At 46.3% G+C, this 15,363-nt stretch overlaps 1 protein-coding gene across 1 annotated transcript in view; it reads left to right on the top strand.

The window, feature by feature from the left end:
• The window catches only part of Clip1 (CAP-Gly domain containing linker protein 1), an 80,884-nt gene that overhangs the window by 50,798 nt on the left and 14,723 nt on the right, over positions 1-15,363 (top strand). The window contains exon 19 of the mRNA XM_029533866.1: positions 4,273-4,393. Coding sequence (XP_029389726.1) covers positions 4,273-4,393 — 121 coding nt within the window. The remainder of the gene's footprint in view (positions 1-4,272; positions 4,394-15,363) is intronic.

The following is a 15,363-nucleotide window of genomic DNA, read 5'->3' as shown; positions in this document are numbered from 1 at the left end:
CTCGTTCCACACTGATTACATGGGACTCATCCTTCAGTAGTCTGCCCACTCAGTGTGGTGAGTCCTCACTAATCCTGCACCATCACCCTTCCCAGTTGGTGCAGAATTAGTGCCACACCCACAGAGAGACAAACTCTGGCTCAGTGCGGTTGTAAAGTGCGTGCTGAGCATGTGTGGGGCACTGAGTCTGAAGCGGGAGTCGGGGAGAGGTGGTCTTCTTAGCTGGATGTGGGTGCATGCTTGTCATCCCAGAAAGCAGGAGACCAGCAGGAGGATCAATGTGAATTCCAGGTCAGCTAGTGCTGCCTAGTGAAGACCTGTTGCACCCCCACCCCACCCCTGTTTTCTTAGTATCCTGACTCATGCCTGTGGAAGGAATGGGAGTAGGAGACAGTGGGGCCAGCCACTGTCATAGCAATGGTGGCCTGTCTTTCTTCTGATGCTTCCCTGAGGGATGTTGTTGAGATGACAGAGAAGCAGGTCCTGTGCCAGGCCGCCCACCAGGCCTGAGGAAATTCCCTCTTCCTGTCAGTGACAAGGCACCCCATGGCTAGATTTTAACTTTGCATAGAAACTGGTGGAAGGAGGCCTGCGGGGTGGGGGTTGGGGGGTTGGTGAAAAGCCCTGGCCTGTGACTCTCTGTCCTCTGCCCTAGGCTTGGCCACTCTTCAAGGCAAGGACGTCTGCTCTCAAAGGGCTGTGTGACTAGAATGGTACTTCCTGGGTTGTTGTGCATTCCTGAGTTGCATTCTTCAGTGCCAAAAGCTAGAGCATGAACAGCTGCGTGTGTGTGTGTGTGTGTGTGTGTGTGTGTGAGTGTGTGTGTGTGTGTGTCTGTATATGTGTGTCTGTATATGTGTGTCTGTGTGTATTTCTGTGTCTGTGTGTATCTGTGTGTGTGTGTGTGTGTGTGTGTGTGTGTGTGTGTGTGTCTGCGTGTGTGGTAGGCATACAGCAGCAGCCATGTTCTCCAGAGCTGTGGTGTTTGTCCTTACCTGATAGAACAATGCCACCAAGAGAAACAGTGGGACCAGAGGAGCTGCACCTCCTCATGGAGTTCCCTTCCATGGCCGCTGCTCTTACAGCTGGAAACCAGCATGTGTGCCAGATTAACTCCATGTTCCCTACTTGAGTTGCTTCAAGAGAGTCCTTGATTTGAGTTAGCCAGCTCCTAATTCCAGCAGGAGAGCCACAATGAAGTGGTTTCCCATTGCTGTGTGACTTTCTATCTTTGAAGAACTGACAGAACAGTCCAATTTTCTGGACTGTATTTAGCTTAATAAATTTATGAGCAAAATGTAAGTCAGTATCAACAGTGTTTATTCTGTCTCTTTTTTTTTTAAAGATTTATTTATTTATTATATGTAAGTACACTGTAGCTGTATTCAGACCCANCAGAAGAGGGCATCAGATCTCATTATGGATGGTTGTGAGCCACCATGTGGTTGCTGGGATTTGAACTCTGGCCCTTCAGAAGAGCAGACGGGTGCTCTTACCCACTGAGCCATCTCACCAGCCCCTGTCTCTCATTTTTAAGCTAGGGAATACTTTCTGTTTTAAGATACCATGTCCTGAAAGAAAAGCAGCTTGAAGATTGGTTAGAATGGCTAGGAGGACTTGCTGTTGGATCCCTAGCACCCCTGTAAAGGCCAGTGTGGCTGGGGCACCCGTGGTGCTGGTGCTGGCGAGGGAACAAGAGGAAGAGTCCTGGGCCTCGCTGGTGCCACTCTAGCAGGTCCTGGAGCTCAGGCCCAGTGAGAGAACGTGTCTCATCGAGTAAGGTGGAAAGTGGTTGGTTGAGGAAAGTGGTTGAGGAAGACAACGGGGGCAGGCCTGGCCTCCCATGTGTGGGTACTCGCATATGTACCCACAAACGAACTCACACTCACGCAGTTACTACAGTTGTTGGAAATATTTGTTTCTTCTATTTGAGGTGGAACCTAGCTCCGTGGAGTCAGTTCTCTTCTTCTACCTTAACGTGAGTTCTGGGGTTCGAACCCTGAACCCTGACTCAGGCTTGCGTGGCAAGTGCTTTACCTGTTGAGCCCCAGTGGCCGTGTTTATGGTTTCTTGATTGATTTTTTTTTTTTTAACTGCAGTATTTTTTAGTGGGTTGTACTAAGCAAGCACTAAATCACTGATCCACACCTCCAGCTCACAGTGTTTTGTTTGTTTGTTTGTTTGTTTGTATAGCCCTGTCTGTCCTGGAACTCACTCTGTAGACCAGGCTGGCCCGGAACTCAGAAATCCGCCTGCCTCTGCCTCCCAAGCGCTGGGATTAAAGGCGTGCGCCACCACGCCCGGCTGAAAGAACATGTTTTTAACTAAGCAGAAGAGGAGCTCAAACATCACTGCTGGCTGCCAGATGTGGTAGCATACACTGCAATCCCGGCCCAGAGGCCAAGCAGGACAAGTCCAAGTTCAAGATCAGCTTCAAAACATAGCAAGACCTTGTTCCCTGAAGGTCGTGACAGCCTGAGAAATACTGTCGTTTATGACGGCTTCATTGTAAGAAAAATCTTCTGATTCGTCAAGGCTTACTGAACTTTAGCCAGTCAGTGAATTTAATATGTGGTGTGTGTGTGTGTGTGTGTGTGTGTGTGTGTGTGTGTGTGTGTGTGTTTATCCATTCTAGTTTGTTTTCCCATTGCTGTGATAAATACCACAACTAAAAACAACTTGCAGAAGAGAGGGTTTATTTGGCTTACAGGTACAGTCCATCACTGGGGGAAGCCAGAGTAGGGCCCGAGGCAGGCACCGGAGCAGAGAGCAATGCTGGACAGTGCTTACTGGCTCGCTCTCAAGGCTCATGCTTTGCTCTTATACAGCCTAGGCCCCCCTGCCCAGAGATGGTGCTGCCCAAGGTGGGCTGGGACCTTCCCCCCCCACGTCAGTCAACAGTTAGTAAGATGCCCCACAGACTGCACGTCTGCAGAGCAGTCTGATGGAGGCAGCTCTTCAGTGGGGCTCCCCTTCTTGGGCATATCTAGGTTTGTGTCAAGTTGACAAAAACTGATGCTATCTGTATGTGTGGATGGGTAAATAGGTTGATGGATCCACAATTAAAACCATTGCCTTCAGGGTTCAGGATTTCTGTACTTACTAAATACTCATCTCTGTAAAAAGTCGAATTCAGTGTGCTAGGAGAGTTTTTGTTTGGATTTATTCCCCTAAATCTTCATGAGGTCATCATAGAGTATGTTATAGGTAGGTGGAGAATTAAAAATTGAGAAAATCGAATATGCCAGCACTGCCACCCATTAGACAATTGAAGTTAAAAATAGATGTGTTCATGCATTGACAGATGGATTCCTACCCAGATGACTGGATTCAGACTCCAGCCACATATGACAGCTTGCTAAGTAGAGTTTACCCATCATAGACCTACTTAAAATCCAAAATTGCTTCAAAACCTTCCATGGCATAAAACTAGAATCTAGTGATTAAATAAAAATATTTTGAACAGGCATATGTAAGTGATAATAGTTCAGAATGTATATTTGGTTAATCTTTTAAAAATGTATTTATTATTTTTTTTCCCCACTAATTTATTTATTCGGTTCACATCCCGATTACTGTCCCACCTCTTCCTGGTACTCCTTCACACAGTTCTTTCCCTTATCTCCTGGGTTACTTTTAGTAATAAGAAAATATCTGATAAATATATCTACCTTATCGTTTGTATTGGCACACATGATGCTGGTTAGCTGGCAAGCTGTTATATTTATTTGCTTTTAATTAACAATTAGCATTGTAGAAAGAATACCATCAACTAACTCCTATTTATTTAGAAAAAAAAATTCCTTTGGGCATTTTACTTCCCATTGTCCTAAAAATAAACTCAGCTTCACAGTAGCACCTGACTCTGAGGGATCCCTGGGTTTTTATTCCAAGAGAAAAATAGATTAAAAATAAAATCATCATCGTCATAGTGGGGTTCAGGATAATTATCTAACCAGTTTTCCTGTCGATGAAGGCTGTACTGACCATGGCATTTGTCATCTGTTTTTACAGCAAAATTTGCTTTTGGGTGGGGTGTGGGTGGTATTACGGTAGAGAGAGTGTTCATTAGGTATTTTAAAATGTCATAATCGTGGACAGCCAATCTCTTTCTGAGAGGTTAAGACATGCGCCCTGTCCTTCATGCAGCTAGAGCGGTCTCCTGTTGGTACAGATCTATTTTCCTGGCGGCAGTGCTGTGAAACTGTTGTCTCCCACAGTTTCCTTGCTTGTCTTGTTTCTATGGTAACCGTGCACTCACTGTCCTTGCAGAGAAACCCTAAAGCAGGCAGCAGCTCACAAGTCCCAGCAGCTTTCAGCACTGCAGGAAGAGAACGTCAAACTTGCCGAGGAGCTGGGGAGGACGCGGGACGAAGTCACAAGTCACCAGAAGGTCAGTGGCCCTTCAGTGGGGACTCTTAGGAGGCTCAGGGGTGCTGGGATCCCCCGTCCTTGCAGCGTTCCCGGAGGCTACTCTGACCTGCTCTGTGTGACGAAGTTGTCTCCCGTGAGATGGCTCGTTCATCTTTGCTTCCAGGGATGCACACGGCTATAGAACTTAGGGTCGGAGTGAACTGACAGTTCCACGATCACGTCACGCACATGAGCAGCACTTAGAAAGCAGCACACTTAGAAGCAGCTAGAAAGGTTCTTATTCGACCGATACTCTCCCAGCAGTGCATTTAAATGAGAAGAGCCAACCAGTATCTTCTCCCTTCCACAGCTTTGATTCCAAGATTTTTTTCCCCTCTTTCACTGAAGTTGGTTTTCAGGATAGATTCTAAGATTATGGTTTTGTGGGAGGGTTACGAGTTGATTCTGAGGAGGACCCTCTTTAAATGTAAAGACATAGCATTTTGCTGACAGACTTGTGAACGTTGTGTGTGTGTGTGTGTGTGTGTGTGTGTGTGTGTGTGTGTGTGTGTGTGTGTTGATTTGTGGAATGTGAGTTCTGACGAGAGTGCATCACATCCTGCTTGCTGAGTTGTGTGTCGCCGACTTCTCTGACGGAAACCCTTCTGAAACATGGGAACAGAGTGGATTGTAAATGAATACTGAGTCTAAATGTTGCTCACATCTGACCCCTGAGCAGCCGTTGGGAGTTTTAGCCATTTGTGATTGTTTTACACTGCAGAGGAAAAGCTCACTCCCCTCCTGCAAGCACTGGCTGTGAGTAGCAAGTAATTTAAAGTCACAGCACTTCATTTTCATCAAAATGGAGCAGTGTGGTGAAAACACTTTTTTTTTTCTTTTTGTTTTATGAGAGCAGGCTATCACCGGTAGCCTGGAACTGAGCCTGTTGTCGAGGCTGGCTTCAAACTCAGAGCAGTCCCCCTGCTGCCACCTCCCAAGTACTGGGAAAGTCACCATGTCCAGAGTTTACGTGAGACTTTCCGATTTTTATTATAGCTTTACTCTACTTTCTTCATATCATAGAGGAAATGCTACGCCACCCAGCTCTGGTGCTCACACACAGAGATGACAGTGGCGATCTATCCCTGCCACAGTTCTGTGTGACAGCACTCTCAACCCTGTGGCAGAAGATGGAAGCACAGCAAAGCTAGTGATCTGTTCGGCATCCTCTGGGGACAGTGTCCCAACATTTGTCATGTCACTTGGGCTTGGGACAGAATCAAAGTGAGTTGACTTAAGCAGGGTCACTGCAGACTCCTTTGATCAGCTTGGGAGAAACTTGGGTTCATGAAAAATAGAAGCCGAAGAAGGCTTTTCTGTGGAATGTCTGCAGCATCTGGGATGTGGAGCCAGGGTGGCACAAGGCCCGGAAGAGAAGGACTTGGGTGCTCAGTCTGTCTCGGTTGGCTTTTCTTTTGTCTTTTGTTTCTCCCAGTTCTTTGTCCGTCTCTGGTGGAGATGGTGAGCTCCATCTGTAGGATGAGCACGGAGGTTGTACTGTCCTCTTGTGCTGCGACCTCATCTGGACAAACTATATCCCTTGTGCCTTACTCCGCGCTCGCTCGAAGGGGCTGAGGAGACCTCCTGGCTCTTGGCAGAGCATCTCAAAGCTCTTAGCTGTCTACTGAGAAGGCTTTGTGCTTAATGCTTCAAAGAGGCATTTTGCTGGGTGTTAGAAAATAGACGCTCCAACTCTGAAAGCATCTTCCTTGTAAAGCATGGGGACTGGCATGGTGACTTGAGCCTGTGACCCCAGCACATGAGGACTGGCATGGTGACATGAGCCTGTGACCTCAGCACATGGGGGCAGAAGCATGAGATCAGGATGTGTAGGCCAGCGTTGGCTACACAGTTAGTTTGAGACCACCCAGGCCTACAATGGCCAGTTCAAGGCTAAACTGAGCTATATACAAGCCTTGCCTTTAAAACAACCAAAAAGTTGGTTCTTATGCAACTTTTAGGTCATTGTTGTTTGTATTTTATTTAGAAAATACGAGTAAATGTCAACTAAAACATGATAGTTTTGGTGGTGGACACTCCCGACCCCCTTTTTTTCTTTAAACTGGGGATCAAATCTAGGGCCTTAAACATGTAAGACAAGTGTTATACCAACTGAGCTATATCTCTAGCCCTGATTATGGAGATTATTAAAAGTGATGCTAGCCAGGATGTGGTGGCACACACCTTTAATTCTAGCACTTGAGAGGCAGAGGCTGATGGATCTTTGAGTTCGAGGCCAGCCTGGTCTATGGAGCAAGTTCTAAGACAGCCAGGGCTACACAGAGAAACCCTGTCTCAAAGTGGGGTGGGGGAAGGACTAGATAGGAGCCAGGCCCAGTATAAAAAAGCGATTATAATAGCCAAGAAGGATTACAGATCACTCTTGTCTTGATATAAACACTCCAAAGAATGGGGGAAAGCACCCACGTAAAATAATTTAGCTAGATGTGATAGCTCACACCTATAATACTAGTAACCATAGTGCTTGGGAGGCTAAATCAGGAGGTTTCCAAGTTTGAGCCCATCCTAGGCCAGCCTGGACTACACAGGAGGACCCTGTCTCAGTCACTTATTTATCCATCCCATACATACATTCATGTATACATATAGAAAGCCGTTCACCGCCAACCTCACGGTAAAGATTATGAGCTTGTCTGACTCTGACTCTTGCTGTGTTCTCTCTCTGAACCTTAGCACTATTTCTATAAAATTATGACTTTTCACTTCCTAGAGCTACGTGAATTTTTTTTAAGTGTTGGGGACAAAAATCTACATCTTTTTGCATTAGTCCAGCCTCCGTTAGAAAAGTGATATAACCGGGCGTGGCGGCACACACCTTTAATCCCAGCACTCCGGAGGCAGAGAGAGGCAGGCGAATTTCTGAGTTCGAGGACAGCCAGGGCTACACAGAGAAACTCGAAGGGGGGGGGGTGATATAAATGAACTCTGGCTGTAGGTCAGTGGTAGAGTGTTTGCGAGATAAATGAACTTTAACTGTTGGTCAGTGGTAGAGTGTTTGCTTGGCTTGCCTGAGGCCTCCAGTTTAGTCTCTGGTACCACAAAAGCAAGATGGAGAGGGACTATCTGACAGGGCTACAGTTTTTGGCAGACATGCTATTTTTAAAATAAAGAACTTCAGTTGTATTGCTATGCTATATTTAGTGTCTCCTTCTAAAATTCAAGTAGCAAAGACTGGGTTGAGAGGGTTAGGTAAATTCTGACCCAGGCCTAGGTGGCTTTCCTTTGCCATATTATTCCTCTTTAGGCATTTACTGGGAAAATTCACCCTTGCTTTTGTGGAATCCTGACCTTCCTCTGAGACCCAAACCTTACAGGTGAGACAAGCTGGGGCTTCCCACAGAGGCGAGAGCAGTGCCTATGCCTTAGAGCCTGTGCCCTGCTGGTGCCCTGCTCAGGATGAAACTTCTTCACAAAACAAAACTGTGAGCTAGGAATGTAGGGCAGTATTTGTAGACTGTGAGTGTTGCTCAGTGGTAAAGCCCACATCTCCGATGCAGGAAGCTCTGGGTTTGAGCCCAGCTACCCGGATGTGTGTGCGGGGGTGTGTACTGTTTTTTTGTTTTATTTATTTATTTATTTCTGTTTCAAATGTTTATTTGCTTATAAACCCCAAGACATTCCAAAGTCTGTCCGCATCCCAAGATCCTTACTGGAGTCTCTGGGAAGGATGCTCTCCTCTGGGACATCTCCTTTATTTGGGGACCACTCACTTCCTGCTGGTCCCTTTCACATTCCCAGGATAAATCATTGTCAGAATTTTTAAACCACATTCTCAAGAGGCTTTAGAACAAGGCTGTTTTGAATCAGAGGAATCCCTGCCTCCTGGGACAGTGGTTTTGTAGCGCATGTCCCTTTTATTCTCTTAAAAAAATAAAAGGCGGTGAAGAAATTCTGAAGCTGGAGGGGTGGAGGCAGGAGGATCAGGAGCTTAAGTCATCCTCCCATAGATTGTGAGTTCAAGGCCAGCGTGGGCTACGTGAGACCCTGTCTCTAGAAAGCAGGAAGCGGGTGGGGGGCAATGGTGGAAGGAGATGCCAATGAGCAGGACTTGACTGGCGTGGGTATGGAGTGGAGCTAGAAGTCCCGTTTGCCATGCTTGCCCGTGAGGCTGCAAGTGTCTCGCTCCAGAGGTGTGAGGGGTGAACCTGACAGCTGGAAGGTTCCTGTGCTTGTCTACAGCCCTCTGGGAAGAGGTCGGCTCGGTCAGAAGTACAGTCCCCAACCGTGTCTGCAGCTTGCTGTGCGGGCAATCCTTTCCTAAAGGGGGGGGGGGGACTATAGAGGTGGCTCAGCCGTTTAGAGCACTTGTTGCTCTTTCACAAGTTCTGTCCCCAGTGCCCACACAGTGGCTCCCAACTGACCTCTGTGGGCATCAGGCACGAGTGTGGTGCACAGATATCCATGCAGGCAAAAAAAAAAAATATGCTAAGTCATAAGTTAAAACTGTTATTCCACTTACTTATTGTTTATGTGTGTGGACTCATAGGTGTCATAGTACCCAGGCAGGTCAAGGGACAATTTGAGGGAGTCGGTTTTCCTCTCTCATCTCTTATGTGGCTTGGTAGCAAATGCCTTCACCCACTAAGCCATCTGCCCAGCCCTGAAGTTCTTCCTTAAGTCTTCCTTTCCGTGTGTGGGGGGTTTGTCATTTTAAGTGAGAAGAGGGACATCAGCAGGGATCACTTAGATTGTGCCTGGCCCTAGGGCTTATCTGGCATCAGTATGCAAAGTACGTTATCTTTTAAGCTTTTAAACTGATGATTGATGGTGATGATGGTGTGTGCATGTGTGTGTGTGTGTGTGTGTGTGTGTGTGTGTGTGTGTATAGGATGTGTTTATGTGACTACAATTGTGCACTCCACGTCACACATTTGGAGACCAGAGGACAACTCTATGGTTGAGTCTTTCCTTGCACCCTTATGCAGACTCTGAGGCTTGCCAGCCTTGCTCAGCAAGCACCTTCCCCCCCAAGCCCTGCCACCTGCCCTTCCCTGTCTTGCTCAGCAAGCACCTTCACCCCTGAGCCCTGCCACCAGCCCCACCCTGTCTTTTAGAAGGAGTATGTTAGGTAGAGCCAGGTGAAATTCCTTTGTTTGGCAATCTTGGCAGGAGACAGGTCTCAGAAGTTATGACTGTTAGTGTAAGAGCGTTTTCTGCCTGATGCCCCAAGTGGCTTCTTGTTGTTCTATGTTGCCTTGTGTCTGTGTGTGTGTGTATGAACATGTCTGCGTGTACGTTGGCTCCAGTTTTAAACACTGTAAGTGTGCAGTGCCGTGGCATGTTCTTTTTTTTTTTTTTTTTTTTTCCTTTTTCAAGACAGGGTTTCTCTGTATAGCCCTGGCTGTCCTGGAACTCACTCTGTAGACCAGGCTGGCCTCGAACTCAGAAATCTGCCTGCCTCTGCCTCCCTTTATAGAGCCCATGTTGTACAACCACTACCTCCGTTTAGTTCCAAAACAGTCTTAGAACTTTAGAGGAAATCTCCAGGCCCGTTCTGAGCAGTAGCTCCTCACCCCTCCCCCAGGCCCCGGAAACCACCACTCTAAGGGTTTGTCTGTTCTGGACACTGCACATCACTGGAACCAAATACTGTATGGCTTCTTTACTTAACATAGTGTTTTCAGGAATGGGGTAATTACATTTCATTGCTGAATTTTATTCCTTCTGACAGACACATGTGGATGTTTATTTGCTCATTTTTATTGGATACTATATGCATTTTTTCTCCATTCATATGGTGACCTGTCCCTCCAGGTCTGCAGTCCTGCCTATGTATGGTAGCTGCCTCTAAAAAACACACTGGATAGTCTGTGAGGTGGGAACTCTTGTTGGTTTTTTTTGTTTGTTTTTTTGTTTCTCCTCAACAGTAGTTCTAAAGCATGGTCCATCCTTAGACCCTAACTTCTCTCTTTCTTTACTTTTAAACTTCTAAAATAAGAACAATATGGCCATTAAAGTTGACTAAGTGGGTAAAGATATTTGCCACACCCCCGCTGGCCCGAGTCCAACCGCAGGAACCCACACTTCCCTCTTGGATCCATTCCTGCTGGTGTGGGCACGCTCTTCTGGATCCTTCGTCAAAGAGGCTGCTTTCGAGTCCTTTCTTACCTTGCCCACTTGGTGAGCTGCTCGTTGCCAGGCCTGTCATAATGCTGCCACTCAGTGCTCAAGTGAGCTGGACCCACTTTATTTCACACCTCTCTCTGACCCCTCAGCTGTGTCTCCTTCCACAGGAACCATAGAAAGGCAGAAATTATCGGAGGTGACAGGTGAAGATATGTGGGTGCTAAGGGGCCCACACTTTTTTTTTTTTTACAGATTTACAGGTTCCAATTTTTGGCGGCTCCTTACTTTGTAGCCCAGACAGGCCGTTAGCTCCCTGCATGGTTGAGGATGCCTTGAACTCCCACTCCTCTTTCCTCAGCTGCTGCCTGCCTGCTGGGATGACAGACAGACAAACTGCTAAATGCGCAAAGCATTACCTTCTTTTCATAGAGAATTCTAAAAATAACCGCATGAATTCCACAATGCAGCTAGGCACCTCAGGCGGTCCTTGTTGAGACGGGTGTCTGATTTATAGTTGAGATGTCTTTTCTATCATTTCAAAACCTCACATGGATTCTGAACAAAAAAAAAGGAAGTTTAAATATATACAATAATGTGAGTTCTTCAGTAGAAGTAGACGCCTGGTGGCCACTTTTGAGGTAGGTATCTGCTTTATCATTTACAAACCTCACACGTATTCCATCTTATAAAGCCAGCCGGGATACTGAGCTGTCGCCATGGGAACATCAGCTTTTCCTCAGGGTTATTTGCAAAACGAGGCTATGGCTTGCTCTTGGGGGCTGAGCAGGGAGAAGATGGGTCAATAAGTATTTTGCGGAAAGTCATCTCTGAGAATGTACAAAACCTGGGGCTGACATCAATCGATCTAAGTTGGTTCATGAACATTGGCTGCCTTCTAAATAGGCCTAAATCCACAGACACGGGTTAGAAGAGGGAAGCTGTCGCTAGCCTGTTAGGCTTTATTTTGTAACAGTGGTGAGGAGTAGCCAGCAGACCTTTATTCTAAGCTCAGAGAACAACACCAGGACACAGTGCTGTTTGCAGTTGAATCGCAGGCTCTCCCTTCAGTGTCTGGTGATACAAATGAGCTTTCAGTATGAGCTGCTGTCCCTGCTGCTCCTGTTTCGTTTAAGACAGGGTTCCATGTAGCAAAGGCTGGCCTCAAACTTACTAATGTAGCTGAGGCCAGCTTTGAACTCCTAATTGTCCTGCTTCCACCTCCGAGCAATCTGGTGACAGTCGTGTGCCACTGCACCAGCTGAAACCAAAGCTCCCTGAGCAGTCTCCCCTCTGCCCTCTTTTTGCCTGAGAAATATTTTTACAGCTCCAGGTACATAGGCACGTAAAATAAGTATACCAACTGAACATCTTACTGATAATCAAAAATTTATTTTAAATAATCCTTTGGGTACATGTAATTTTACCATTTATTAAAGATGAAAGAAACTTCATATACGAATGATATAGGTTGCTATTTTCTTTTACATCTAAAAGGTTAAATGCTGGCTGAATATTTGATACTGCAGAATGTAGAATATCTTCAACATTTTTCAGAGTTGATCAATATTTTGATTTTGCCTTTCCTTCCAGCACTTGGGAAAGAGAAGCAGGTGGATCTCTGTGAGTTTGAGACCGGCCTGTTCATTACATAGTGAGTTCCAGGTCAACCAGGGCTACCTAACGTGACCTTGTCTCGAAATAAACACACACACACACACACACACACACACACACACACAAAGAGAGAGAGAGAGAGAGAGAGAGAGAGAGAGAGAGAGAGAGAGAGAGAGAGGGGAGAGAAATATGTAATATAAAATGTAATATAAAATGGCAGAAGTAGGCTTAGGGCCATTTCAGAAATGTTAGAAATTCTGTCCTAATCCATGTCAAAATTCACTTACTATTTTGTTATTGTGCTGTTATAAATTTAAAAACTTGTGCAGGTGGGTGTACATGTGTGTGTGTGCTGATAAGCCCCATACATATCATCACATACAGTAATAATAAAATTAGTACTGAAACTTAAGAACTTAGACGTTTTCAGTGCCTAGGCAGGAAAGCAAAATTATTAAAACAAAATTATTAAAATTATTTTTAATAATATTACCCAAATTATTAAAACAAAAGCCCTAAAAAAAAAAATCCCCAGAGAGATGGTTCACCTAGTAAAAGGGATAACTGTACACTCAACTCTCACAACTTGAGTTAGATCCCCAGGACTTGTGGGAGGCAGAGGCAGGTCTCAGCTCTGTGAAGTCAAGGACAGCCTGGTCTACGTGTGGGTTCCCGGCCGGCTAGGGCTGCATAGAGAGATCCTGTTGAATAACAGCAAAAACAAACAAGCTTTAAATGGGACGGTGTAGATCTGTAATCCCAGTACTTGGGAGGCAAGATGTGAGGTGGAGACAAGAGAATTGCCCGGAAGCTCATGGGCCACTGAGTAGACCGTGCAGCGTGTAGCAACAGAAACAGGAGAGACCCTGCCTGCCTCAGTACAGTCGAAGGCAAAACCCAAATCCCAGAAATTCTCCTCTGACCTCAACAGGCCTGTGCCTGAGAACTCAAACACGGTAACTAAAATACAAATAACCTGTGTGTTTCCAGTCCCTTTCAGCTGTTATTTTGAGTTGTCTGTAAGTGACATTAAAGGACATTTTCTTCCTTTTGAGTTTGTTTCTATGCAGTATTGTTAAATCTTTTTTAAAAGAGTGTGTTTAATTTAAAAATGAAATTAAGTATTCTTTAATAAAATACTAACTTTGTGCATGGCACGCTCCTGAGGTGAGCAGCCCCTGCTTTGCTGGAAAGTCTTCTACTTGTCAAGCATTACTTAGGAGATCCGCCAAGAGACCAGCAGTTTCTCGTGGTCTTCCCTGAGCCAACATGTCGTAACGTTCTTAAGATCTGCCTCTACACCAGAGGGCCTCAATCTGAGGGTTACAACCCCTTGGGGGAGGCTGGTCAAATGACCCTTACACAGGAGTCTCAAATAGGATATTTTGCCTATCAGCTATTTACATTGCAATTCGTAACAGCAGTAAAATTATAGTTATGAAGTAGCGATGAAAATAATTTTGTGGTTGGGGGGGTCACTACAACATGAAGAACTGTATTAAAGGGTCGCAGTGTTGGGAGGGTTGAGGACCGCTGCTCTAGACTTCCCCAGCATCCTGTTCATCTCTAGCATTTGAAAGGCCTTCTAGGGCTGGAGAGGTGGCTCAGCAGTTAAGAGCACTGACTGCTCTTCCGAAGGTCCTGAGTTCAAATCCCAGCAACCACATGGTGGCTCACAACCATCCATAATGAGATCTGATGCCCTCTTCTGGAGTGTCTGAAGACAGCTACAGTGTACTTATATATAATAAAAAAAAAAAAAGAAGAAAGAAAGAAAGAAAGAAAAGAAAGACGTTCTAGAGAGCTGTTCCCTGGCCCTAACAAGTCTCTCGGCTGTGAATGGCTGCCAGGGGCTTAGGGCTGAAGGGACCAGTTCTTTTCCACTTGTCCTATGCAGTAAGAGGTATTTATGCTTGGAGAGAGAATATGGCACAGAGAGAGATTCTCGGGGACTGAGGGGGAAGTGGCTATCTTCAGCACCAAGGGCTAGGACAGTGTGTGCGCATGACACAAACATGAAGGCAGGGTATAACAGATGGGTACCAGAGATCAAACTCAGGTCATCAGGCATGGCTGCAAGGGCCCTTTACCCACTGAATCATCTCACTGGCCCACAGTATTTAAGTTCTCTGTTGCTCACTTAGTGGATGTGGTCTGGAAAGGGTATGTATGGGCCTGCAGATGTGGCTCTGTGGTTTTGTTTCCTTTTGTTGTTTTTGTTAGTTTGTGTGACATTGTGGCAGTCCCTGAAGAAGCTGTCTCCTGGTCCTAGAAGCTGGCCAACAGTTCTTTCTTGGTGGGGAGGGGCCCCACAGCAGCAGTCCTCCGGACATCTCTGGAAGCACTTAGTCACGAAAGGCCTTCTGGATCCTTCCCTTCCCTTTTCCATTTCCATCGCCTTTTCTAAGCGCAGAAGAAGTCTGTCTGTCTGTGTGTAGGAGGCGAGACGAGAAATCCTCAGACACAGAAAATATGTTTTGTGCCGTCAAGGTAGAGTTGCTATTTTGGACCTCGGAACACTCACTTGGAGAAGAGACTGAAATAGCACAGGTGAACCACTTCACTGGGGGAACTGGGAAAAAAAAAAAAAAAAAAAACAAGATTCAGCTTAGATTCTCAGCAGGGGAGTTCGTCCTGTGAGAAGCTGGGCTTCCAAGTGTGCTACTATCACAGAGAGCAACGCCCTCCGACGCGTTCATTCACCCCGTCAGAGTTACCGAGCACCCACTACGGGCCTGGCCCGGCTATAAATTATAGCAGGGAGCAAAGTGGAGAGTGCACGCCTCGTGCCATCCAGGTGGCTTTACCCAGCCTAAGGAAGCAGAATTGGCATTCGCCCCTGGCCTTCATTCCACCCGAGCTTGCACATCTCAGCTGGAATGACGGGTTGGAAATAAGCACAATGCCAAGCCTTTGTCTCCCTGCCCCACTTCTTGCGTGTTTTTTCTTTAGAGATGGATTCACTTTTACGTGTATGAGTATCTCCCTGAGTGTGTATCTGTGCCGCATGTGCGTGCGGTGCCTGTGGTGGAGGCCAGGAGGCATTTATTGGCTCCCGTGGAACTGGAGTCACAGGCAGCTGTGAGCTGCTGTACAAGAGCAGCCAGTGCTTTTAACTGCTGGACCGGCTCTCGCTCCCTCTCTGGGTTTTGATAGGAGCTCTCAGATGCTGTCTTAGTCAGGGTTTCTATTCCTGCACAAACATCATGACCAAGAAGCAAGTTGGGGAGGAAAGGGTTTATTCGGCTT

Source organism: Mus pahari, chromosome 23 (genome assembly GCF_900095145.1).
Source record: "Mus pahari chromosome 23, PAHARI_EIJ_v1.1, whole genome shotgun sequence".
In the NCBI taxonomy this organism is placed as follows: domain Eukaryota; kingdom Metazoa; phylum Chordata; class Mammalia; order Rodentia; family Muridae; genus Mus; species Mus pahari.
Note: the sequence above shows the minus strand (reverse complement) of the source record. Positions and strands in the feature narration are given on the sequence as shown.